The sequence below is a fragment of the Vulpes vulpes genome, chromosome 1, assembly GCF_048418805.1.
Source record: "Vulpes vulpes isolate BD-2025 chromosome 1, VulVul3, whole genome shotgun sequence".
NCBI lineage: Eukaryota > Metazoa > Chordata > Mammalia > Carnivora > Canidae > Vulpes > Vulpes vulpes.
Window position 1 is genome coordinate 76689707 of NC_132780.1, and position 27221 is coordinate 76716927.

General features: G+C 37.5%; 2 protein-coding genes and 1 pseudogene across 2 annotated transcripts in view; 2 read left to right on the forward strand and 1 right to left on the reverse strand.

Annotated features, from left to right (window-relative positions):
• The window catches only part of TFB1M (transcription factor B1, mitochondrial), a 68023-nt gene that overhangs the window by 25738 nt on the left and 15064 nt on the right, over nt 1-27221 (forward strand). The window contains exon 5 of the mRNA XM_026018710.2: nt 10697-10816. Coding sequence (XP_025874495.1) covers nt 10697-10816 — 120 coding nt within the window. The remainder of the gene's footprint in view (nt 1-10696; nt 10817-27221) is intronic.
• LOC112935116 (c-Myc-binding protein pseudogene) lies at nt 856-1160 on the forward strand (annotated as a pseudogene).
• CLDN20 (claudin 20) lies at nt 22331-26650 on the reverse strand. The gene is made up of 2 exons (XM_026018711.2): nt 26521-26650; nt 22331-23557 (listed from the first exon to the last, which is right to left on the reverse strand). Exon 2 carries the CDS (start codon nt 23451-23453, stop codon nt 22794-22796), a length of 660 nt encoding a protein of 219 aa, XP_025874496.1. The 5' UTR covers nt 23454-23557; nt 26521-26650; the 3' UTR covers nt 22331-22793.

Consider the following 27221-nt stretch of genomic DNA (forward strand, 5'->3'; position numbering starts at 1 on the left):
ACAGTGACAAAGCCTTTACCTATAAACATTGGTCTGATGGAGACATCAAGAAGAAAGACTGAAATCTAGGAAACGGAAGCTCCGGTATGGAAGATAGAGTAGGGCATCTTCAGAAGAATGTTCAGTTCACATCAGAGCAGCAAGAATTTAGTAAAATACCTATCATGTTTGCATATACTGAAAGAATAGTTACGTCAGTTGGGGAGAGTGTAGGATTGAATTAGTGATAAGTGAACAGAAAATTAAATACAGTAGGGGTTGAAGGAAATAAAATATATCATAATTAGAGACACAAAAATATTATTGGAAAATCAGTAATTATTTATTTTGGAAACCTAAGGAAAAAAGAAGGACCTGTATAAAAATAGTCATAGTTTACTGAGAGTCTCAAAAGATCACTGAGATAAATCAAGACAGATAGAGCCCTGAAAAAAAAAATGAGTATTATAAAGATGCAATTATGTTTTTTCAATAACATCTTGAAATGTAGTGAAGCTCCAGGGATCATTTGAAGAGTGGACCAGCAACGATGGTTAGGAAATTTTGAAAAAGAAGAGTGGTGAGAGTAGACTAGCCTATAAGATGTTAAAATGTATTGTAAAGCTCTAATTTTTGAAGCACTGTGAATCGTTATGAGACAGAGTGATGGCTACGTTAGAAGGTCCAGAATCAGGCAACTTTGATAATGATCAGATCATATATCAGCAGAAAAAAAAAAGTATTATTTAGCAAATGTTTGGAAATTTGGTTAACTCTTAAGAAACAATTTAATAATTCACCATACATAAAAATCCTAGTTACTAGAGTCTGCCAGACACAGTCTCGGGCACCAGCTCTGCTTCTGCTGCTGTCTCTATGGCTCATTACAAAACTGCCAACTTGAAGCACAAGCAGTTTTGGAGATACTTGATAAGTCGGGCGTTGGACTGACCAAGGTATTGGTAGCCTTATATGAAGAACCAGGGAAACTTAATAATACTTTGGACTTTTAAAAGCATCATTTAGGAGCTTCTAACCCAGAAAATCCAGAAATAGAGCTGCTTTGCCTAGAATAAGCAGAAATGAAAGAGAACTATGAAGCTATTGTAGAAGAAAATAAAAATCTGAACACAAAGCTTACTTAGTATGAACCACCTCAGGAGGGGAAGCCTGCTGAATAGGATTCTTCTCAGTTGAAAAGACACTGAAAGAGTGATTTTGTGTGACTTTCATAGTTTGTATAGTATAGAATCTTTTATGAACAGATGCTGTACAATTCTCTTGATATATTGAATTTACCTGTATCACACTTTAACTATTATAAACACATATACTTAGAAGCACCAATAATAACTCAATATAATAAAAATTCCAGTTACTGTGTCTTCAAATTCATTGCTCTTTTCTCAAGTGTCTAACTTGTTAATTATACTCAATTTATTTTTCATTTCAGTTATTGTATTTTTATTTCCAGAAGTTCCATTTGGGTTTTATATTTTCCCTTACCTCATTATGCTCATGCTTTCCTTGGCATCTTTGTGCATATTTATGATATTTATAGTAGCTGTTTTAGGGTCTTTGACTATTAATTTCACTACCTCTGTTATTTCTGTACTGTCTTACTGTTTGCTTCTTGCTCCCCCCTTTCTGTGGGTCCTATTTTTCTGCTTCTTTGCAAGCCTGGTAATTTTTGACAAGATACTAGATATTGTGAGGTTTTGTTTTAATCTTGTCGAGGGCTGGATCATGGATTGGATTGAATGGTGGGTTTTGCTCTGGCACATACATAAGTCACTTGCAAATTGGTTTGAAGCTTTCTTTTAAGCTTTGTTATGACAGGTCTTTGGCAGCCTTTAATCTGGGGCTAATTAAGTCCCGATACTAAGTCATAACCTTTCTGAGGAATCCAGTGTCCTGTGTATTTCAAGAGCTCCTTACTTGCCTGTTAGGGAATGCAAACTATTTCTTGCCCTGTGTGAGCTCCATTTTGTCCTACTTTCTGATGCTACTTTCTCCAGCCTTCCAGCCTGCCAGCCTCATGTACTAACAGATCAATACTCAGCCAAAGACTTGAAGGATGCTTCTGCATATCTCAGGAGCTCCCTCTCACTGTCTCCCTCCCATTCCGCCTTTTCTCTCTCTGTTTCCATATCCAGTAGTCTGCCTCACAAATTCTGGCTGCCTTGGTCTCCCAGAGCTCTGGCCTATGGCTTCTCACATCAAGGAGACCTCTGGGCTCTGTTTATCCTCCTGCCTCTGCTGCATGGAGTATGGCTTCCAGGCTGTAAGCTAGACAATCATAAGGCTCACCTTGTTTATTTCCTGTGTGAGAATGATAATATTAGCTGTTACTTATGGAATGCCTATTGAAAGCCACTTTACATATTTTTCTTTTTTAAGCCTCAAAGGCACCTAATGAAATCAGTATTTTTTAATTGACATTGAGACACAGTGTTACGTTAGTTTTCAGGTGTAAAACATAGTGATTCAACAACTATGTTATGCTATGTTCACCCCAAATCTATTATCTGTCGGCATACAACTCTATTACAGTACTACTGTCTGTATTTCCAGTGCTGTACCTTTCATCCTTGTGACTTACTAACTTTTGATCAAAAAGAATGCTGAGGGGTGCCTGGGTGGCTCAGTTGGTTAAGCATCTGACTCTTGATTTCAACTCAAGTCATGATTTCAGAGTTGTGAGATCCAGCTCCATGTTGGTGTCTGCACTGGGCATGGAACCTCCTTAAGATTCTTGTTCTCCCTCTCCTTCTGCCCTTCACCTCTCTCTCTCTCTCTCTTTCTCTCTCTCTCTCTCTCTCTCTCCCTCTCCCTCTCCCTCTCCTTTCCTCTCTCCCCTTCCCTCCCTTAAAAAGATAATGAAGCCTGGAGATTTTAATGATCAATTTTGTGCATCTTTTCAAAGAACCAGCTCTTGGTTTCATTGATCATTTCTAGCGTTTAATTAGTATCTGTTTCATTTATTTCTGCTCTTTATTCCTTCCTTCTACTAATTTTGGGCTTTGTTCTTCTTTTTCTGGCTCCTTTAAGTGTAAGGTAGATGTTTGAGATTTTTCTTATTTCTTGAGGTAGTCCTGTTTCTCTGTAAGCTTTCCTCTTAGAACTACTTTCGCTGCATCCCAGAGATTTTGGAATGTTGTATTTCCATTTTCATTTGTCTAAAGGTTGTTTTTTTTTTTTAATTTTCTCTTTGCTTTCTTTATCGACCTATTGATTGTTTAGCAGTATGTTTTTTAGCTTCCACAGGTTTGCATTTTTTCCAGTTGTTTTTTTTTTAAGATTTTATTTATTTATTTGAGAGTGCACTAGCACAAGCAGGGGTGGGGACGGTAGGGGCAGAGGGAGAGAGTCTTAAGCAGACTCCTCCCTGAGCATGGAGCCCAATGTGGGCCTCGATCTCATGACCCTGAGCCAAAATTGAGAGTCAGATGCTTAACTGACTGAGTTGTCCAAGCACCCCTCTGAAGTTTTTGGGTTATTTTTTTAAATTGTAATAAATTTTTTTTGGTCTCATATCATTGTGGTTGGAAACTACTTGATAGGATTTCAGTCTTAAATTTATTGAGACTTGTTTTGTGGATCAACAAGTGATCTGTCTTGGGGAATATTCCATGTTCACTTGAAAAGAATGTATATTCTGTTTTATATAGAATATTCTATGTATATCTGTTAAGTCCATTTGGTCTAATGTATCATTCAGAGCCACTGTTTCCTTATTAATTATCTGTCTGGATGAAATATCAATTGATCTAAGAGAGGTATTAAAGTCCCCTACTATTACTGTATTACTCTTTGTGTCTGTTAATATTTACTCTATATATTTATGTATTTAGGTTGGGTGCATAGATATTTACAATTGTTCAACCCTGTTGGATTGGATCCCTTTATTACTAATGCCCTTCTTTGTATTTCCTTAGTCTTTTTTTTAGGTCTATTTTATCCAATAATAAGTATTGCTACCTTTTTTCTTTCACTGTCATTTGCATGGAATATCTTCTATCCCTTCAATTTAAGTCTGATTGTGTCTTTTCTGTCTCTTGTAGGCAACATATAAATGGGTCTTATTTTTCTGTTTGTCACCCTGTACCTTTTGATTGGAGTATTTAGTCCATTCACATTTAAAGTAATTATTGATAGATATGTGCATATTTTGATTTTATTAATTGTTTTCTGGTTTGTTTCTAGTTCTCTGTTTCTTCTCTTGCCCTCTTCCCTTCTGATTTGATGACTTTCTTCAGTACTGATCTTTTATTCCTTTCTCTTAATGTTTTATGTATCTATGATTTGGTTTGTGGTTATGAAGAGGTTGATATATATAATAGCCTATGTATGTAATCACCTCCTTAAGTTGATGGTTGCTTAAATTCGAAGATATTCTAAAAGCATTACTATTTTATCCCCCTGCCTATGTTTTATGTATTTGAGGTCATACTGTATATCTTTTTATGTTGTGTATTCCTAATTATTGTAGATAGAGTTAATTTGACTACTTTTGTCTTAATCTTCATACTAGCTTTATAAGGGATTGATCTACTACCTTTAATGTATAATATTTGGTTTTACCAGTGAAATTTTGAAATTTTTTCTTTTTTGATTTTCTTCTAGTTATATTTTCTTTTTTGCTTAATTGAGAAATTCTTTATCTCACTTTTAATTTTGAATGATAATCTTTCTTGCTGGGTAGAGTATTTTCTTTCAGTGCTTTGAATATATCATGTCTTCTGGCTTTCAAATTTTCTGCTGAAAAATCAGCTCTTATGAATGTTACCTCATGTATAACTAGTTGCTTTTCTCCTGCTGCTTTTAAGATTCTCTCTTTGTCTTTAATTTTTGAGATTTAATAATTAATGTATTTCCATATGGACCTCTTTGGGTTATCTTGTTCAGGAGAATCTGTGCTTCCTGGACCTGGGTATCTGTTTTCTTTCCCCAATTAGGTAATTTTTTCAGTTGTTATTTCCTAAAATTAAGTTTTCTGCCTCTTTTTGTGTTATCATATCATAAAGGATATGAATGTTAGTATGCTTGATGTTGTCCATGTGGTCCCTTAACTTATGCTCATTTTTTTCATTCTTTTTTCTTTTTTGCTGTTTAAATTGAATGATTTCCACTGCCCTATCCTCCAGATCACTGATCTGTTCTCTTGCATCCTTTGATCAGCTGTTGATTCCCTTTCTTGTGTTTTTCATTTCTGTTATTGTATTCTGCAGCTCTGATTTTATTCTTTTTTATATTTTTTATCTCTGCTGAAATCTCTGCTGTGTTCATCTACTCCTCTCCCAAGTTTGGTGAGCATCTTTATAACCATTACTTTGAATTCTTTATTAGGTATATTGCTTATCTCTTTTTCACTTAGTTCTTTTCCGAGGTTTTGTCTTGTTCATTTGTTTAGAACCTATTCCTGTGTCTGCTTATTTTGCCTGACTCCCTGTATTTGTTTCTATATATATATGATAGGTTAGGTCAGCAGTGATTCCTGGCGTTGAAGGTAGTGGCATTGTGTGGAATGTGTGCTGTAGGGCCTAGAAATGTGGTCAGCAGTACCAGGTGCTTTAGGGATGTCCCCCGTGTTGGCTCTATGCACCCTTCTATGTGACTGGGCCATGACTTCAGTAGGTGCACTGGTGGGCAGGGGTGTCCCCTCCTTCCCTAGCAGGAGTTGCTTTTAGGGTCAACAGTGTCCACCAAGGGTATCTGCCAGGGATGCAGGATAGGAGCCAAGGAATGCCTACCAGGAAGGCGAGTTTGACAAGGCAGGTCTGCAGGGGAACACTGGTGTAGAACAGGCAGCGCTAGCTAGGTATATGGGTAGTGTCAGACTGTGCCCACCAGTATCAGATTTATTTAGGCTGACAGAGAGCAAGAAGAATATGCCTGTCAGCATTTCCATTCTTGGATAAAGTTCTTATAGAACCCTGCCCCTTTGGCATGCTCCCTAAAATTAGTTAGTAAACTCCTTTATTTAGGGCCCAGGTACTTTTCAAACTGCTGCCTCTCCGGTAGAGAGAGCAAGTAAGATTGTGTGTGGTCCCTTTAAGCATGGAGTCTGTTTTCCTTTAACCCTCCAATTCTCTTGAAGTTAAGCCTAGCTGATTTCAAAAACAAGTTATGAGAGTTTATCTTTCTGTGAAGATCCCCAGGGTGCGAGATGCCTAGTGTGGTACTGTAACCTCTCACTTTTCAGGAAGGACATTTTTACCTGTGATACCCCTCCCACTTGTGGGTCTCAGTTCCAGGGTTTGGTTCCTGACCTGATCACGTCTCTGTCCCATTTTCCCTGCTTGATGTGGTTTTGTCTTTATCCTTATAGTTGTCTAAGAGCTGTTCTGTGAGTCTTCAGGTCATTCTTAGGGAGAGTTGCTTTAAATGGAGCTGTAGCTGTTGTGTGTGCACGAGAGGAAGTGAGCTCAGGATCCTCCTATTTGGCCATATTCTCACCTTCTGGCTGTCTGAAGATATTTTCGGTTGTCACAACTAGGAGATGCTCTTGGTGTTAAGTGGATAGAAGTTAGGGATGCTGGTAAACATCCTTCAGTATGCAAGATAGGCCCCCACAATAGAAAATTACCCCACATTTACTAGCCCAAAATGTCTGTAATGCCAAGGATAGGAAACTTTTAGAGTATTATCCATAAAATCTTTTTCTTAGCAGTCTTAGAATTTTCTGTCAAAAATGTAGGACTCTTTTGTGTTTGTTAGGAACCCTAAGGCATTACCACTTTCCAAAGGTCAGTGTCTTTTACTGCTCATGAATCTGTTAACTCTCTTCTGTATGTTTGAGTTGAGCCCATTTTAATAGTTTTCTTTGTTGTTTTCCCAGCCTTTTGATTTGTCCTTGTACTTTTATTTTCTCAGATAACATGATTATTATGGTATTTCTGTTCTTGAGTAACACAATTGAGATGCAAAACACCATGTACTTGAATTCTTTTGGGGAAAAATACAGTGGAACAGAGGCTTAAGAGATGGAGTAATATTTTTAGTGACTCAGAATGTCAGTTGTGGTTATTAATAATAGTGTTGCTTCAGCTCCACCATATGCAATTATTTTTCTTTAACCATAAAAAGTGTTGATTTTAGTTAAATTTTAGTATGAATATTGAGAAGAGTTTATATTGGGTCTATAATTTCTGGAATACTTTAGAAGCATGGTTAACACTTGTCCTCTGACCAGTTTTCATAATTTCTGGAGTGCTTTAGAAGCATGGTTAACACTCGTCCTCTAACCAGTTTTCACATTTTGCAAGTGAAAATAGCAGCACTTTCTTATATACCCTATTTGCTCTTGACACTCATATTTGTAATTTTATATTTCACAGATAGCACTTTTTACCACTCACTTTATTTGGCTTTGTGAATTATAGAACAGAAGTAAATGAGCATGATCCTCTTCTCTTTAGGTCTGCAGGGTCTAAATAGAAGAATTCAGCTCACACACATTAAAGAACATATAGACAGTATAAAGTTACAGCTCATAAAGTAGAATCAGACTGTGTAGCAGTAAGTGAGACCTTAACAAATCTCCTCTAACCTCATTTTATAGATGATGAAACTGAGGCTCAGAGTAGTTTAATGTCTTCCAGAAGGTCATGGAGCTAGTTATAAGGAAGGCTGAACTTGAAAGCAAGGTTGTATGTTTTCCGGTGAAGTCATGACCAAGTTCTCCGTGTGACTGGACCTGTGGTCTTTTCTTTGGGTCCAGGATTAGCCTGTTTATGTCCTCCCATCTTCAGGGGACCCTGGCTATTTAATGGTCACATCCCTAACAGAGAGGGAGTCACCTCGCCAATAATTACATAGTTTTCATTGTCCCTGATATTTGGCTGTGTAGCTTCTTAGGAATAAGCCTAATTTTTTTTTTACTTAAAATTATTTTAGATAAATAAGGAGGAAAATCATACTGTCCTTGTGAAGTCTTTGACCCCCTTGTTTTTCTTCTACTTAGAATGCTTTTAAAATTTCAAGGGTTAGAGGTTGCCTTTTACTGAAAAATTAACTGGTTTGGTGTCCTGGCCTTTTGTTGTTTGTTAAAATCTTCTATCTTGTAATGGAGTTTGAATTTTCATAGCTTTATGGATAGCATATCTATCACACAAATATTAACTTATATTTGAATGATTGATGAACCATTTTAACTTTTGTGCCAGTTTTATTTTTTTTTAGTTAATTTTTATTGGTGTTCAATTTACCAACATACAGAAAAACACCCAGTGCTCATCCCGTCAAGTGTCCGCCTCAGTGCCTGTCACCCATTCCCCTCCAACACCCGCCCTCCTCCCCTTCCACCACCCCTAGTTCGTTTCCCAGAGTTAGGAGTCTTTATGTTCTGTCTCCCTTCCTGATATTTCCCAACATTTCTTTTCCCTTCCTTTATATTCCCTTTCACTATTATCTATATTCCCCAAATGAATGAGAACATACACTGTTTGTCCTTCTCCGATTGACTTATTTTTTGTGCTAGTTTTAAATGAAGGCTTTTACGGAGGCTTCTGTTCTGTGGCTTGAATTTTTCCGTAACAAATTTGGGACAGGTTTGTGTGCTGCTTTCTTCTAAATTCAGATACATGATTCACATGTTACATTTCCTCAGCCTAAGTGTATGTGCTGCAAAGTTTGGATGGATCAGGTTGATGGGTCAGGCTTCCCTGGGCAGGAGTGGATGCCTACTGCTCTAAGTGAAATAGACTTAAACATGTCTTTATGTCCAAAGTATTTACCCTCCATGGCTCACTTGTTTGCTTTCCAGGTATTTCCAGTGATTTTTAAAATTTTGTTGAATTCATCAGTGAAAACACCTTTGAAATGTAAAGTAAAATATTGAAAGAGAATTTAGCATGAAATAATGATTTTCAAGGGGAGACATTCTTTTGGCTTACTTTATTATTTTATTTTTTAAAAAAGATTGTATTTATTTTTTCATGAGAGACACAGAGAAAGAGAGAGAGAGAGAGGCAGAGACACAGGCAGAGGGAGAAGAAGGCTCTGCAGGGAGCCTAATGCAAGACTCAATCCCAGGACTCCAGGATCACGCCCTGGGCCGAAGGCAGGCGCTAAACTGCTGAGTCACCCAGGGATCCCCCATTCTTTTGGTTTATATTTTAATTTTGTGATTATGTTCATGCTGGATTTTAATTTTGCACAACTGCTTTGAAGTGTGCCATTATACAATAACTTTGAATTTTTTACCTTTATGCCAATGGTACAGTTAAGCTCCAAAAGAAATTTATAAGGAGCTAGAAATATTTTTTACCACTTGATCCATAAGTTTATTCATTAAAAATGTGCTTCTAGTGTTTATCTTTTACATTTTCTTGAGAATATATACATTTCTTGGTTTTACAGTTCAGTAAGGAAGAACTTACTTTGTCATTTATACTAAAGCAACTCATCACTTCTTTTGAATTCAGCCTCCCAGTAACTTCCAATGTCTAAATATAGACAAGAGCCAGGTAATTTGAAAAGATGAAGTGGAGGGATGGCTTCTGAGTAACAAAATAGATGCTACACAGTCTACAACTTTGCCCATAGGAAATTTTCTGAGCATCTTAGTTTAAAACCTATTTTTTTCATCTTAAGGCAAAGCTCTTACAAGCCAAATTATGTGGTTTTCATGCCCACAGCAGGTTAAAAGTAGCAAATAATGGGGAATTTTAGGGATTTGCACATGACAGTGAAGCAGGAAAGAAAAAACGTAATGCAGTAAACACAACTCAAAAAGCATCACATCTTTGTTTAGTGGGAAGGCACACTGGCAGCATACCCAACTCCAGGATTAATCCAGTAACCATTGGTGTTTGCAATGTTGACCCTGTATCATTTAGAAGAGGTTTAGAATATCCAGTGAACTCTAAGAACACAAAGAAGCAGGATACATTTTTTAAAAATCAGTGCACCTAATTTATTTTAATCCACCACTCAACTTTGTCCAGTCTTAACATATTGCCATATTTTTCATGTCTTTTTTTAAGACCTAAAATGTTGTAGGTATGCAGGGAACCCCCTTTTGTCCCCTTTCTTTCTCTCCTATGAGTTTACTGTCTTAAAATTGATATTCATTCCCATGCATATGTAGATATACCCACACACAAACACACACACACACACGCAGAGGAAGCCATAAAAAGTAATGCTTTGAGGTTTGTTTTTTTTTTAAAGATTTTATTTATTTATTCATGAGAGACAGAGAGAGACAGAGAGAGAGAGAGAGAGAGAGAGAGAGGCAGAGACACAGGCAGAGGGAGAAGCAGGCTCCATGCAAGGAGCCCGACGTGGGACTTGATCCCCGGTCTCCACGATTATGCCCTGGGCCGACGGCAGGCGCTAAACCACTGAGCCACCCAGGGATCCCCCGAAGTATTTATATAAGTGGAATCATGCTCTACATATTTTCTGTCACTTCATTATTTTGTATTTTGGGATCTGTGTTGGTAACACCATTTACTTACTCATTCCTGTTGATGGCCTTTATGTTTTCCACCTTTTCTGATGCTATGCATACATTCACACTTCTTAGGTGACCTCAATTGATATGGAGGAAAATGTTCCTGGTGTTGTCTATGTATCATGTGTCAGATAGCCTATGATTTTAAAATTTGTCTCAAAACTCCACCTAGTATCCATAGATAATAGGATGTTGGCTGCATTCCATCTTATCAGACTGGATTGTTTGCTAAAATTCCTTTTTGTCCTTCTGTAGAGACTGACAGCCAATACAGGAAGCAAACAGCGTAGTCGCCTTTCTGTTATGGCCCAGTACCTCTGCAATGTTCAGCACATCTTGACAATTCCTGGTCAGGCTTTTGTCCCTAAACCAGAGGTAAGTTTCTGTTTATTTGTATATCCTTTGTTCATCTGAGGATGTGTTGTAGGAAATTATCTCTAGAATTTGGTTGTCATTTGTATACAAGCTGTACTTTTTCTTTTTCTCCAGAATAAGAAAAACCACACTGTGTGAATTGTTCTTGTCCTAATTTTTCTCCCCTTCATAGTGACCAAATGTCTAGGTTTATCCGTGTTACTGTAGTAGTGGTGGTATTATTGTCACCTTGTACTCTTAAAGGTTTTCCAGTATGTAAGATAAATTATATAGTCACCTAATCCTCAAAAAAAGAAATCAGTATTTATTTTGTGATTTCTGCAATCAAGTTACATCAAATATTTTTTATTGTGAATTTTTCCATCTTTTTTTTTAATTGAAGTACAATTTAACATCCAGTGTTATGTTTCAGGTATGCAACATATTGATTCAGCAGTTTTTATACATTACTCAGTGCTCACACAATAAGTAAAGTCACCATCTGTCATCATACAATGTTATTACGGTATTATTGAGTATAGTCCCTATGCTGTACTTAATAAGGGTTCCTTATTCTCCACATCCTCACCAACATTTGTTGTTTCATGTCTTTTTGGTTCTAGCCGTTCTGACAGATAATATCTTATTGTGGTTTTGATTTGCATTTTGTATTTTATGTATATGATATAATATTTTGCATCTTTTTATTTTGTAAAAAGAGAAATCCCTTGGCTAGTTTTGTGGATATAATTGATTTTACTACTTTTGTGGGGTTTTTTTTTAACTACTTTTATGTTTTAAACTCCATACTGGCTTTATTAATAAGTGATTTAATCTACTGGATTTATTAGAAGTTTGCTTTTATCTGGGAATTTTTTTCCTTTCATAATTTTCTTCTAGTTATGACCTTTTCTTTCCACTCAAGTCACTTTAACACTCTTGTAAGTCTATTTCGGTGGTAGTGATCTTCTTTAGCATTTGTTTGTCTAGGAAATTCTTTATCTCACCTTCAGTTCTGAATAGTAACCCTTCTGGGTAGAGTAGTCCTGATTGCAATTGTTCTTCCATTTTCAGCACTTTGAATATATCTTGCTACTCCCTCTGGCCTGCAAAGTTTTTGCTGAAAAATCAGCTGATAGGCTTTTGGGGTTTCCCTTGTATGTAACTGTTTCTTTTTTGTGCTTTTAACATTCTCTTTTTATTATTACTTTTTTACACTTTAATTATTATATGCCTTGGTGTGGATCTCCTTGGGTTAATCTTATTAGGAGCTTTCTGTGCTTTCTGGATTTAGATGTCTCTCTTCCCAGATTAAGTAAGGTTTCAGCTATTATTTTTTCACAAATTTTCTTCCTTTTTATATTTTCTCCATAGGATCCATATAATGCAAATATTATTACACTTGATGTAATACCTATTCTCATTTTTTATCCTTTCTTTTTGCTGTTCAGTGTAGTGCTTTCCATTACTCTGTCTTCCAGATCACCAATATATAATTCTCTCTGAAATCTGCTGTTGATTCCTTCTATTGTGTCTTTTTATTTTCAGTTATTGAGTTCTCCATCTCTGGTTCTGCTTTATATTTTATCTTTCTTTGCTGCAGTTCTGACTGGGTTCATCCATTCTTTTCTCAAGTCCAATATCTTTATGACCATTCCTTTTATTTTTTATCAGACATTCTACTTATCTTCATTTTGTTCATTGTTTTCTAGTGCTTTTTTTTCATAGTTCTCTATTCTCTATTGTCCTCTTCTCTTGTGGATTGATGGCTTTCTTCATTGTTATGCTTGAATTTCTTTGCTTTATTTTTCTTGTGTCTACTATAGGTTTATAGGTTTTTGGTTTGTGGTTACCAATAGACATATATATCTTATGTGTATAGCAGTCTGTATTAAGTTGATGGTTGCTTAAGTTTGAAAACATTCTATAAGTACTAAATTTTTACTCCCCCCTCTGTATTCATTTTGTTTAGCTCTTCTGCTGTGATTTTTGTCCATTCTTTCATTTGAGACATATTCCTGTCTCTTCATTTTTGTCTAGCTTTCTCTTTGTTTCTGTGGATTAGGGAGGTCAGTCAAATCTCATGGTCTTAAAAATAATGGCCTTGTGTAGAAGTCATATGGTGCCTCCTGGTCACCAGAGTAGGTGCTCCAGGGAGGTTTCCTGTATGGACTGCATATGCCATGCTGTTGTGGCTGAGCAATGTCTGTCTTCAGCCCAGTCAGCTGTAGTGATCCACTTTGCATGCTGTGGGTACACTGGATGGGGTTCAGTCCTTGCATTGTGAAGGGGTCTCTCTGAAGACTACATGGGCTTGTAGGTGGGCAAGATCAGCAGTCATACTAGGCATTTGCAGTCAGCCTCTGCCACAGCTGTGGGCATGCTGAATGGTAGGACTTTGTCCCTATGTAGCCAGCTAAAAGTCTCAACTACTAGAACTGGACATAATGCTGTGTGGGGTTATCTCTCCCTCTGCCAGGGCAGAAGTCAGTGTGGAGTGGTCCCACTACCTGCCAGGGCTGTTTGCTGTGTGTCATAGGGCAAGAGTCACTTGGGAGGGATGACTGCCAGGGAAGCCAGGTTAGATGGGGCCAGTCTGCCAGATGAACATGGGGAGAGGAGCATGCAGTGCTAGCTAGACAGGTGAACAGTATCAATGCTGTTTTCCACAAATGGCCAGCTATCTAGGCTGAGAGAGAGAAAGAGAAGTGTTGTCTGCCAGCACTTTTGTTCTCAGAGAGTCTTCTGAAGATCCTTGTCCCACTCGTGAACATTTTGAGATTAGTAAGTAAGTCTCCTTCATGTGTACCATAGGCACTTTTCAAATTGCTGGTTTTGTGCTGTGTTTTGGGTGGAGTTATTTATTACGCTGGCTTTTTAAGGGTGGGTACTTCGTTTCATATGCCCTCTTACTTTCCTGAAGTTAATCCCACTGATTTTTATTTATTTTTATTTTTTTATTTTTTCCCACTGATTTTTAAAGGACCCTAAATTAAGCCTCACTAGTTTTCAAAGCCAGATATAATGGGCACTTGGCTTCCCAGTGCCTGGGGTGCCTGGTGTCTGGTCTGATCCTCTGGCTTCTCTGTGCTTGTGTTGTCCCTCTCGTTGTGGTTAGTCTCCCTCGGGATTTGGTTCCCAGCTGTATCTCTGATCCTCCCTCCCTTTCCAGTGTTGCATCCTGTCTGTGATTCACTGGAAGCTCTGTTCTGCTGGTTTTCTGGTCATTTCTAGAGTTAGTTGCACTGTTGTAGCTATTATCTTCCTGTGTCCATGGAATGAGGTGAGCCCAGGATCTTCCTCCTCTACTGTCTTCTTCCTGTCCTCCTTTTCCCACTTTTTTGAAAGACCCTATTTTGGCAGTGTTACTTGTGATTAATCATCTGTGGAAAATAGTTGGATATTAAACTAGGTTGTTAATATTATGTGCTAATTACAGAAGCATGTTAATTACAAAGTTTCTCTGCCCAAAATAAAAGTGGTGTCTTTTTTAGTAAAACTACTACTACTGGATGAGTCACTACAGGACATGTATTATAAAATTCCATCTTTTTTGTCAAATGTGTATTGAGCAGCTACGGCATGTAAAGGCCCAGGCTAGGCAGAGCAAGGCGGGGTGGCACGTGGGGTAAGGTGGGGAAGTTGGGGGTCATCCCAGTCAGACATGGAGTCTGCCTTCAGGGAGTTTATAACTGATGAGGAACAGATTTCTCCTTGCTTGCTGAAACTCTTGTAAAGTTTCCCTTATGTCATTTGAGATATATTAAGGAAAGTAGATAGTATGTAAAAAAATTGTATTATTTAGATTTAGATATAGATTATATATTTAGAATGGGGCCCCAAACAATAAAGTTAGACCTATATGTACATCTTAAAGCATGGTCTGGGAAGTCCCCATCTGCTACCACCTTCCATTACCTCTGCCATGTTGTCCACCACATCTAGCTGAGCTTTTGGGTGACTGAAGGAATTCAGTTCATCTTCCACTTACAGAACAGAGTGTTTTCAACTTTTTGTAAGTCTGGCTCAGAGAACTCATTCTCAGTACCACCTACCTTTAGCATTTCAAGGTCTCAGACATTATAAATGACTTCTTCCAAAATAATAGATCCTATTAGATCCTAGACAGAATTCGGTGACTGGAGATGTCTTTTAGGTCATCATCAGATTTAACATATTTGTGCTTTCAGGTATTTTCTGTCCTAGAACAGGTGGTCATTGTAATGAAGAAAATCAGTCAACCATATAGTTTTCTTTCTTCTTATAACGCACATGTGTGTGTGTGTATAGCATTTTGAATAGTATCAGATCCAAATATATCAGAAACCAAGATCTTTACTTTTAGGCATTTATAGTTAGGGTTATTACCATAACCCAGAGTCTTTAAGCTGTTTAAATTTTACCAAAGACTTCTTAAAGAAGATTTTAGAATATTTTTAATGGACTCTTTCTCATTGATTTCATTATAGTTGAGGGCATTTGATTGTGTTTAGTGGTTGTTACCAACCTTATCTTTGATCTTGGGGAAGATACACATGTAGTTAGTTGATTAAATGTTTCTTCCTTTAGGATTAAGGCCCCGTGAAAATATTTGGAAAAAAACTAGCTGTATTTTTGGTTCACTTTATTGAGGGATGTTTGCTTTTTGGCAAATTAAACATTCACAGCAATTTTGTTTATATGCTTTTCATCATATTATAAATATTAAATGCAGGGAGTTTATTTGTAATCTAGTAAAGCAGTTATCAAGGAGGAGAAGGAATGAATTATGATAAAGCAAAACAGTAAATCAAATGATTAAATATTGGTTCTAAAAGAATTCTCGGGACACCTAAGTGGCTCAGCGGTTGGGTGTCTGCCTTCAGCTCAGGGCATAATCCCAGGATACAGGATCGAGTCCCACACTGGGCTCCTTGCAGGAAGCCTGCTTCTTCCTCTGCCTGTGTCTCTGCCTCTCTCTCTGTGGCTCTCATGAATAAATAAATAAAATCTTTTTAAAAATAAATAAGAATACATAAAAGAATTCTCTGCTACTCTGAAGTAGTTTTCTGCTACTCTGAAGTAGTTTTACCATTTTAGAGCAGAGCAGGAATACTCTGAGGAAAGCCAGAAAATATTTGACTGATAGTTGTATTGAGCAAATTTTTTAAATTTTTATTTTCTTAAGTAAGAAAGGGGAAGAATTTTATAGAGAATATAAAATAACAATATAAGGCTGTCCCTTTGGCTAAACCTTTCTGTACGCAAGAAGAGAAAGTTATAAACACAGCTAACTACAACACAAGTAGAATATGCTAAGTGCTAAAATAGAAGTATAGGCAGGTTCGTTGGGGAATTGAGAGAGGGAGGTTAATTCTCTATCGATACTGAAAGAAATTTACTAAAATTCAGTATTCTCAACCAACCCTGAGAATTAGATATGAGAACTTTTGTGGTATTTCAAGAAGAACTTATTTATAACCACCTTGGATTTTTTTTCCTATGAGAATCTGTAATCCACTGTTTATTGGTCTTTAGGCTAACCTACAATCAAGCTTTAATAACAACTTTTACTTCCAGGAAACTGTTAACAATCCTGTTTTGGCTACTTGACCTAAATTCTTACTTAACTTGTTACTCTCATTAACTTCTCTAGTACTGTCCCCAAAATTTGAACCCCAAATTCTTTTCTATCTACGGAAAATGCAACCTCTTAGAGTCATAAAATTAGACTAATTGGCTTACTCTATGTGTCTTAATCTCCTAGAGTTTGTAGTATATAGAATTTAAGTTAGAATTTTAAAATTGTGTATTTCCTTTTCACTTTTGAGTTAATAAAATGATTTTACCAATGACAAGACAAAATATTTCTTTTGCAGTGCATATTCATGACTAAAAAATCCTTCCATGAGCAAATAAAACTTGTTTCAAGCTGACATGTTTAGACCCCTGAGAATCCACATATTTCTGGGATTCTGCAGTAATTTTTTAAGCTGATCTTCACATTAGTCATGTTTGAGAACTAAGCTATTAGCTAAAACCTCAAAATTCTGTGTCATTTTTTTCTTTAAAAATTATGGTCATGGGGCTCATAACCTAACACACTTCCATCAGGGGTGTCTGGGTAGCTCAGCTGGTTAAGCATCCAACTTGGTTTGGGCTCAGGTCATGCTCTCAGGGTCATTATCTCAGGGTTGTGAGATTGAGCCCCACATTGGGCTCTGAAACTCTCTCTTCCTCTGCCACTCCCCACCTCACACTCTTTGTCTCTCTCAAATAAAATAAATATCAATAAAATAAATATTTAACATACTTCCAACAGAATAGATAGGCTTTAGGTCTAACCACTATACTCAGACGTAGTAGGGAAGTCACTTTAAAATGAGAATTTCAACTGGCTCTTTTGATTAGCATAATAGAAGCAGCATACTTTAGTAGAAAAACTGGAAGTATTTCAAAGGAAGCTAGATCTACTGGAATTCGATTGGTCTTAGTTATAAGAACTTGGTCAGGTTAATAGACTGAACCTATCCCAAGTTGATACAATAATGTCATCCTTGAAGGATTGTTTTGAGAAATAGAGATAATCTCTGTGAAGTAATGTGAGTATCTCGCATTTGGAGGCAGTCAGTGGAATGTGGTAGTTATGATTATAAGCAAATATTTTATGGACTAAGTTGGTATATTCTGAAATAGCTGTATAGATTTTATTTTTTAAGACCTTTATATAGTTTATATCTAATTTTATGTATTAAGAATACTGCATATGCAACAAGTCATCCCTAAACATGGTACAGATTTAAAGCATATCGTCAGTACAATTTTAGATGAATTGATGACACACCCATGACATTATAAAGAAAAGGTCAGGACTTGAGGCATCCATTCCTGACCTTTGAGGATCACATTTCAGAAGCTTTTAACTATCCTTGCTGACAGCTATCGAGGCCTTGACTTCTTTTTTTAAAATTTTCTTTTTAAGATTTTATTGATTTATTCATGAGAGGCACAGAGACACAGAGATATAGGCAGAGGGAGAAGCAGTCTTCCTCTGGGGAGTCTGATATGGGATTCGATCCCAGAGCCCTGGGATCACGACCTGTACTGAAGGCAGATGCTCAACCATTGATCCACCTAGGTGCTCTGAGGCCTTGACTTCTTGAAATAATCTTGATCTTAGTAAAATGGGTGGATCCACATAAGAAAACTATTTTTCATGCCTTTGTGTTTTTCAAAATCTGATATTAAGGTTCGTATTTTTGTTGTATGTTATCTTGTATTTGAGAATCCTTTGGCCATAAGGTCAGAAGACTTAAGTTCTTCTGCTTAGCTAATACTCTTCTGTGTTAGGTCTGGTTTTGTGGAATCAGAGATTGAGGTATGAATTTTTAGGAAACTACTCTCAGAAGAGTAGTTGGGGTGAGGAGGGAGTGCCTAGGTAGCTCAGCCAGTTAAGTGTCTGCCTTGGGCTCAGGTCATGATTTCAGGATCCAGCCTTGCATTAGACTCCTTGTTCAGCAGGGAGCCTGCTTCTCCCTCTCCCTCTCCCTGCCACTCCCCTGCTTGTGCACACATGTTCTCTCTGTCAAATAAATCTTTAAAAAGAAAAAGTAGTATGGGAAACAGATTAAAGGAAGGAGGGAAAAGCTAAGCAGGGATATTGTTCTGCCTAGAGACTAGCTTCAGCCTGGTCCCACCAGATCAAAGGGTGGCGGGGAGAAGGGGAGCTCTGGGGCACAAATTATTCCACAGAGTCAGTCAGGGGAGCAGCCCTTGGCTCGTGGCCACCTCCTAGGAGCAGCGGTGCCCTAACCTACCAAGGGAGGCAACTCCAGATCTGTGAGCCATTAGCACCTTGCACTCACAGCAGCTAGGGGATGGATGCACAGCCCAGTGAGAGTTTGGGCAAGGCACTACAGCAGCCTCTTGGGTGTCTGCCCATAGACAGAGCTGTCAGATTCCTTGTGTGGCCTGTGCTTTGGCTGCCCGGAAGTTCTAGACTTGAGTTTCATATTTAATTCCTTTAGTAACTTCAACAAGGATTATTTAATTGCATTTTTTCTCTCTTCCTTCTCTTTGTAACTTTAGTCTTTCATTTTTATGGTTGTTGCACTTACTGTGCCAGCAATTTTATTGTAAGTAGCCTAAATTCTTTTTGAAAGTAGATGAGTCTAAAATAAAAATAAATGTGTAAACTAAAACCAATTTTATAAGTAGAAAAGTACCAGAGTCTTTCTTAAAAATCAAGTAAGTGTTGAATAGAAACAGGGTATTTACTATTAAAATTTATCATAGTATGTTGTTATGTTTTAATAACTACTCCAGAATAAAATAAACAAGAAATACTATAAATCCAAGGAGGTGATACTTTTATATATGTATAAAGTACAATTAAGTGGATAAAAAAGTCATTGGAAATAATGAAGAGATATGCAACAGATTCTGCAAGATTATAGGCTAGGATACAAATCCTCAAAAGTCAGTAAAGTTAATTTATGCCGAAGCCATGGAGCTAAAAATATGGTAATAAAAGGAATGTAAAGAGAAAATATTGAATCCAGAATTGAAGTTCTGTCTACATACCCCAGGCTGCTCCTGCCCATGTGTATGTCATGTGCTGACTGATTAACTCCTCCTCCCCTGTCCATGTTGGGCAGGCATCACTGGGAGGACTTCTGAGGGCACTCCCTTCACGTTTACTCACACAACGAGTCCACTAGTTACTACTTTCTGACATCACTTACATTTCTCTTAAATCTGTCCACTCTTAGGGTACCCAGTTTTCCTGACTTAGCTCATTGTCTACCTTTTTGCTGATTCCTTCTGTCAGATATATACATAAATATATATATTTATGTGTGTATATATACATATACACACATATCTGCTCCCTAAGTAAAGTAAAATAAGCATGATATTTTGGGGCTTTCTGGTGTTTTCTTCCTTAGGGTTGGTTTTGGTAACTTCTTGTTTAAAAAAAAAAAATGTTTAAATATATTCAGATAAATTAGACCAGGGTTTTTCAACCTCATCACTATTGACGTTTTCAACCAGAAAACTTTTTGTTGTCTGAGCTGGCCTGTGCATTGTAGGATATTTAACATCATTTCTGTCCCCTGCCCACTATATTTCAATACCACTACCCCAGTTGTGACAACCAGAAATGTCTCCAGGTGCTGCCATGAGTCCTCTGCAGCCTCCACCTACCCCCAGTTGGAAACCTCTGGATTAGACCAGGAACCACTGGGCATTGTGTGCTTACCCTCCTCCCACATGCTGTGTGCATTTTCTCTCATTTAATCCTCACAGCCTGTGAGTAGGTGCTGTTTTATCCTCATTTTCATTTTCACATGAGCAAACCAAGACTTAGTTTCAGTAATATGTACTGTATAGCCTTGTGCCCTGTGTAACCTTGTCCCTACCTGGTCTGACTCGAGAGCCAGGTTCCCTCAGGTTAAATCCCATCTCTCCACTTAACTAGCTGAAGAACTTGGGCAAGCTAGGGAATGTATGTGTCTCTGCCTCAGTTTCCCTAGCTACTAAGAATAGTACCTGCTGCCCAGAGTCATCCTGCGATTTTTTTTTAAAGATTTTATTTATTTATTCATGAGAGACACAGAGAGAGAGAGATAGAGAGAGAGGCAGAGACACAGGCTGAGGGAGAAGCAGGCTCCATGCAGGGAGCCCGACATGGGACTCGATCCCAGGACTCCAGGATCAGGTCCTGGGCTGAAGGCAGCACTAAACCGCTGAGCCATCCTGAGGTTTAAACCAATCAGTATACTTATTCAGAGGACTGAAATAGGACTGGCATATCCTTGTAAACACTTTTGGCAAGTCACTGAAAATGCAAAGGTAAAAAAAGACACTTGTCTTGTGGTCTACTTAGAAATGCAATCATGTAAACCGATAATTTATTATAATAGAGCATTCTCTGAGAGTAAAGAGATGGAAACAGCAAACTTCTTCAAGGAGTCAGGATTGTGTTCACAAAGGAGACTCCGCATGAACCCTGAAAGATGAGTCATAGCTTGGGCAGGCAGAGGGTGAGTGTAGGAGGATTCCAGGTGGAGGCATGCAGCAGGGGGGAATCCTACAGGGATAGAGGGATTCAAACCATTTGCTCAATGCTGTGTCCAGTCTGGATAGAATTAGGCCATTATTTATATGAAATGGCTGCTTTTCTGGAGTTCAAAACATTCCTGTGTCTATTTAAGAAAACATTCCAGAACTAAATAAAAATTATTTTTTGAAGTACATATAGATTTTTGTAGAATATATACTCTAAACTTTTAGTATAGGACTGTGGGATACATAAACTACATATAAAGCAAGGAACATTAAGCCAAATGAGAGAGCCATATAGGTGTCAAAGCAATCCTGTCCCATTAATTTGCATAAAAGCATTATTTTTATCAATTATTTTTTAGTATGACATTTATTTAGAAAATATTTTGATCATCCAAAAGGTATCTACACTTCGGTTATTTAAATTTGTTTAGTCTTTTCCTAATTCTCATATGAAATAGTACCTCTTCATTTTAGCTATTCTATTTTTTTTTAAGATTTTATTTATTTATTTATTCATGAGAGACATAAGAGAGGGAGAGAGGCAGAGACACAGACAGAGGGAGAAGCAGGCTCCACACAGGGAGCCCAATGCGGGACTTGATTCCAGGACTCCAGGATCACCCCCTGAGCCGAAGGCAGATGTTTAACCGCTAGCCACCCAGACATCCCTAGCTATTCTAGTAGCTAATGACATTGTTGCAAAAGAGAATAAGTAAAGTAGGCATAAAATATTTTAGTCTCTACTTCCTTAGGCACAAATGAAAAATATATACCCACATAAAAGATATTCTTCCCACTTCCCGAGTTATTAATACACAAAGAAAATACTCCTTTTTACCCCCTTTGCCAGTACATGGTGAGCAATGACTAAGTTTAAATTGCATGAATTATTAGAAACAACAGAGTGCAGTGTCCCATTTGCACATTTGAAAATCCAGTTTTTGTTTTCTTGTTAAGATATTTGAATTATGTGTCATAATTTATATTTTTAAAAACATTCTTTATATTTTGAAATAATTCTAGTAACTAATTGAAACAGTTCATTTGAGAACAGCAGTGTTTTTGTTAACGTGAATCAAACATGACAACAAAAACGACAATTTGAAAGTAACTTTTATCATCCTAATAGTAATCCGTGAGAGGTTAAATGAGAAGGAAGTGAAGGGATCTGAATTGTTGTATGATCAATGAACTTAATCTGGAGCATCCTCTTGCTAGCAGCAGAAGACGGCACTTCTTGAGCATCCTAAAGCAAACTGTGTTTATTCTCACTTTGTACCTAATGTTTTATAGTCCTAGAGGTGTCAGTTTGCATTTGGTTTGGTTTTGCTTTGTTATGGTAGCATTTACCAATTTCTTTTTCTTTTGTTCTGCCTACCTAATCTTTGAATATCCTGTTGTTGGCTTCCACACCTGGACACAGATATTTCCAAAATGAAAAAGGAAGCAGAGAGGTCACAGTAGGTGGGAACTTGGGGAGGCTATTTTGGGCAACATCTAAGAAAGGTGGACATTTCTTCTTTCCCTTAGATTCAAACAGTGGGGCTTGAAAACAGGAGAAAGTCTCTGTGGTGTTGCAGACAGACCACAAAAGCAGATGACACCCTAGATCAACACTAGAGAAAGATGTTTTTTATACTTGGCAATTTAGTTCTTTTATAAAATCCATTTCAGTAACAATTCAGAAGATACATCAACAGTTTATCTTAAAAAGGGGGGGGGGGGGGAAGCCACCAATTAATTGCTTTAATATAACAGAACTTCTCTCAATTATAAACCCCTAGATAAACATGAAAATAGTAATGGAAAAATAATCTTAAAACAGATATGTAATTGTACACAATAATTTGTCGGCATCTTAAATGACCTCATTTATATTTTTTCCCTAAAATAAGAAGACATAAGTCACAGAAGGCAGCTAAAAATTCCACACGCATTACACAGTTATTTACACATAATCTTTCAGGTTGTATGCTGAATTGCCCTCTAGTTGTGTGGCGGGGATATGTTGCTGCTTGGGTGGATAGAGCCAAGCTTCTGGATTCTTTTCAATACAGGAAGTGCAGAAAATCATGCCAGAGACAAACAGCAGTATGGCCGAAATGAATCCAATATAGACGGCTCCTCCAGGTTCATGTTTGTTGCTTTCTGGAACTGTCAGATCGAGAAAGTCTGCTATGATCTCCTTTGTGTACCACACTGTTGGTATCAAACCAGAGATCCCTGCAGACATGAAACAGACTCCTCCAGCAAAAGAAGCATGACACTTTGTTTCTCTGTCCCCTCCTAAGCGAGTGCATTTCATTCCTACTGTAGAAGTACAGATCCCCAAAGCAGACAGAACACACGCCAGGACCATGGTGGCCCGTGCAGCCTGCACATAGATGGGGAGGGACAGAATGGAGAACTTCAGGGTACAGCTGAACATACCGGTGCTGTACCATGTGCAGTCCATCCAAAGCCCTTGCAGCTGTACAATGGCTGTTATGATGTTGGAGCCCGAATCCACATTCACCTTCCAATTAGGCAGCAGAGTGGCTGTGAGCACTCCAGAGACTCCAGATAAGGCCAGGACAAAAGCAAGGAGCTGGAGCCCTGCTGATGCCATGACGTCACCTTTATCTTTGTCCACGGTGACCCTGTATTTGATTATGATGGCCCTTGATCAAAATTATAGCTATATCTGTGCAGCAGAGAACCAAGTAACAAAGGCTAGGGAAAGAAGACAAAAATCAGGATTGAAAGAAAGCATAAACAAAACGGCTTCCAATTCCACCAACAGTGGGAGCAGAGAACACGTTTGAATTGGCCCCAGAGTAGATGAGGACACTCTAGCCTAGGAGAAAAGCTCCCACCGGGCTCTCAGAGGCTGCCGGCTGCCATTCTCCTGTTTGTGGATGGGTGGTGCTTGATACATGGCATAAAGGAAAGAGCTGTCCATTTGTTCTTTTTAAAACTCGAACTATGCTGAAGTTGTCTGTAGTGTGGACAGTGTGCCTTGTTAGGAGATTTTGGCATATCAAATTCCAGCTATAGGATCTAATAAGAATTTTAATAGTATTACAGGTTTTTAACACTTTCTTTTCTTCCTTATGACCTACAGAGTATTTTAATTAGAAAGTGTTTAAGCTCACTTCTTAAAAATGATTTATAAATAGTATTAGAAAAGTTTCAAGCATCAAAAAATGATTTCATTAAAAAAATTATTAAGCACTCACCATGAGCCAGACACATGACCCAAGTGAAGTACTTACTTAAGGAGGAAAGGAAATTCGTGGAAAGAAGGCAAAGCCATAGGCATGATTATCCCTAATTTCCAGTTAATAACCTTCTGCAAAATCCTTATCTAGGTTAACACTCGTTTCACTTCAGGTACAAGATACTCAAAACTGGAACAATTAAGCCACTGTCCTTTGCTTGTGAGAATGTGAGATCCTGTCTAGTTGGGACCAAAATCATTCCCTGACCCAAATGAAGTGTAGTCTGCTGTAAAACCGGTTATTCTGAAGGCTTCCGAAGTAGTGACATTGAATCTTGAGAGTACATGCCAGAAATAATCATATCATTTAGTTGTATATGAAAGGATATAAAAAATAATGTAACTTTTTTTTTTTAAGAAAAGACAAAAGATTTAGCACTGAATTTGTGGCTTGGCTGTGCTTTCACCTGGTAATATACCCTGCCTTAAAAGAAATACAGTGGTTTCTGAAATACAGAAATAACAGCTTTTTTATGTTTCTGTATTAATTTTAAATGATGTATTAGAGTGGCTCTATCACGATTCACATATATTTCACAAAAGGCAGTATGGGCTCTGAATCCAGAACACTGGGGTCAATTCTTAGCTTTCCAGAACCTCTCTGTGCCTTAGTATTCTCTTATGAAAAATGGGGAGGATTATTTACATATCAAAGAGTTAAATGTATTTTTAGGGCTTTGAACAATATCTAACACGTGGAAAGTACTCTACAAATTATAATTGACACGGTATATTTGTTTCATGTCACGTGACAATTGATAATGGTATTTGAAATTTCTCTCTTCATTGAGCTGATTTATTTTCGTAGAATCTTAGAGCTGAAAGAAACTGTAGATATAAATTTGTGCATCATTTTTTCAGATTAGGAAGGACTCTGAGGTGGTCAGATCACCCTGTGCCACACAGGTTCTCAGCAGCAGTGCCCTGGTCTTCCGCCTCTCCCCACCTTTACCCCAGTATTCCTTGGTGAGAGCCTCTCCGTGTGCTCCCCCGAGAAGCAGAGAAAATGCTACATCTGGAGGCAGAAAGCACCATTAACTATCAACTTCATTCACTCCCTGTTCCACAAGAAAAGAACCCACTTGAGACGGCATTAACAGGACAAATGGCTTAGCCTTATAGACTCACACAAGGAGGTTGTTGCCTGGCTTCTATAAAATATCTGAAGTAATTCTAATCTATGCCTGTATTAAAAGTACATACTTAACGTAGTTAAAACATTGGTTCTCTAAGAAGTTAAAACCCTGGGCTAAATTCCCTTGTTCTATTTTTGTTCGCAGTCTTAAAATGCAACAATTTTAGGGGAGGTTTTCCTGAAATTTTAAATTCTTAAGTATCAGATTGATATACACATCAGAGTACTTAGGCTTTGTGTGCAACCATATAGTTCATTTCTTTTCTGTTTTCCAAATTTCTTTTCATATCTGAGACCAAAATAGAAGTTAAAGATTCTAGAAAAAAATGAAGCGTGCTTATAGTTTCATAATAGCTGTTTTCAGGTTTGGGTTTTAACATTTCAGACTCCAGCCAGTTCACTAAATTACTGCCTTCCCAGACCATTTTCAGCTTAGAGTTTCCTCAACGTCGAGATTGCTGTTAACATTCTCTAAGAGCATCTCATTTCTCTTTTTTTCTTACTGTGGTTGAGTAACCTTTATGTGTTGATCAGTCTCTGCTCAGCTTCCCAATTATAACCTTTTTCTTCCCATTAACCAATACATTTTATAAATTTCAGTGTAATTCAGGCTTGCAGACAGCTTGTTCATCTTAATTAACAAGTACTGGCAGTGATAAATTACAGACAGCCAAAATCAGCGTAAACAATATGACATTGCATTCAGTTCGCATAGTGCTCGCTTACTGTTGAATATTGGATTTTAAATGCTTTCTTCTGCACAGAGAACTTATGCAGAAAGAATTTGTCCTCCACAATGAAAGTCACTATTCTGTTCCTTTGTAAAAATATACTGGCATCTTAGCTATATTGTTATGAAGTCTTTTTTTTTCCTTTCCAGCCACAAGTATGATACAGTTTGTGGCCTGTTCTCTCAATTTCTATCTGATGCAGAATAAAAGCATACTTTGTTTTGCTGGTGGTGGTGGTGGTGAAATGCTCTGAAAGTAAGCAGAAGCAATGGGGTCACAGGTAAAAACTTAGTTCCAAATAGAGAAGTCTCTTATAGTTTTAAAACATACTGACTGCACACAGAACAGAACTATGAATGTTAATTTTTTTAACTATTTGCCAGCAGAAAGTCTGGAATGGATTTCATTAAAACGTAAAGTCAGTTTTGCAGACAAGATTTATTTATAACAAAAATTTAAAAAACAGATTTACAGCTTCTAATTCAAGCTAAATGAATCCTTAAAGGTCTCTATGTTTCTGAGCGTTATAGAAGCTTCTCATTTTCCATACCTTTTTGCCAGTAGCCTTCAGTGTCTTAACTCCCTTCTGTCAGTTGTCTTCGAATTAGCTGTATGATGAGGAGAAGCTACACACATGAGGCTCATCTCACAGCTTCTGAGTATTAGTGACAAAGCTCCAACAAGTAAACTTGCAGATAAAGAGCATCATGGAAATCGGAGGTAGAAATTGCTGATGGTGCTAGAAGATAAATACCAGGTTCTCCATCTCATTTTTTGAGCTGTGGGAGAATTAAGAAAGGAGAGGCGGGGAAGGGAGGGAGTTGTTGTTACAACAGGATTTGTCGAAACCTGAAAGCTGAAAATGCTTTTGTGTCATTGTATACAGAGGAGGAATTATTTGGGTGCTGACAAAAAGGCTTTCTTTTCCTTTAATATTATGTTTTAGCCCACAGTTATAATTTATTTTTGAATTTTTATCTGTGTTGGAAGATCTCATTTGTTATTTTATGTCCCCAATTAAAGAATATGGTCTGAAATTACTTTTAACTAGATTGTGCTTTGCAAATGATAGTTGAAGCTATCTCTTTATTCGAGTGCTTGTAACTTGCCTGAAATCAAGTCATAAAATTGGTAACTTTCAAAAAAACATTCAAAAGACAATTAAAAACAGTTTTTTTAATAAAAGAAAAGTAAAAACTCCACAGCAACAACTATTGACTAGAATCCGACCATTAAACCAATAGGTATTTT

Bases quoted from the DNA above. Each gene is read 5' to 3' on its own strand.
- CLDN20 (XM_026018711.2), bottom strand. From the start codon at position 23,453: ATGGCATCAGCAGGGCTCCAGCTCCTTGCTTTTGTCCTGGCCTTATCT.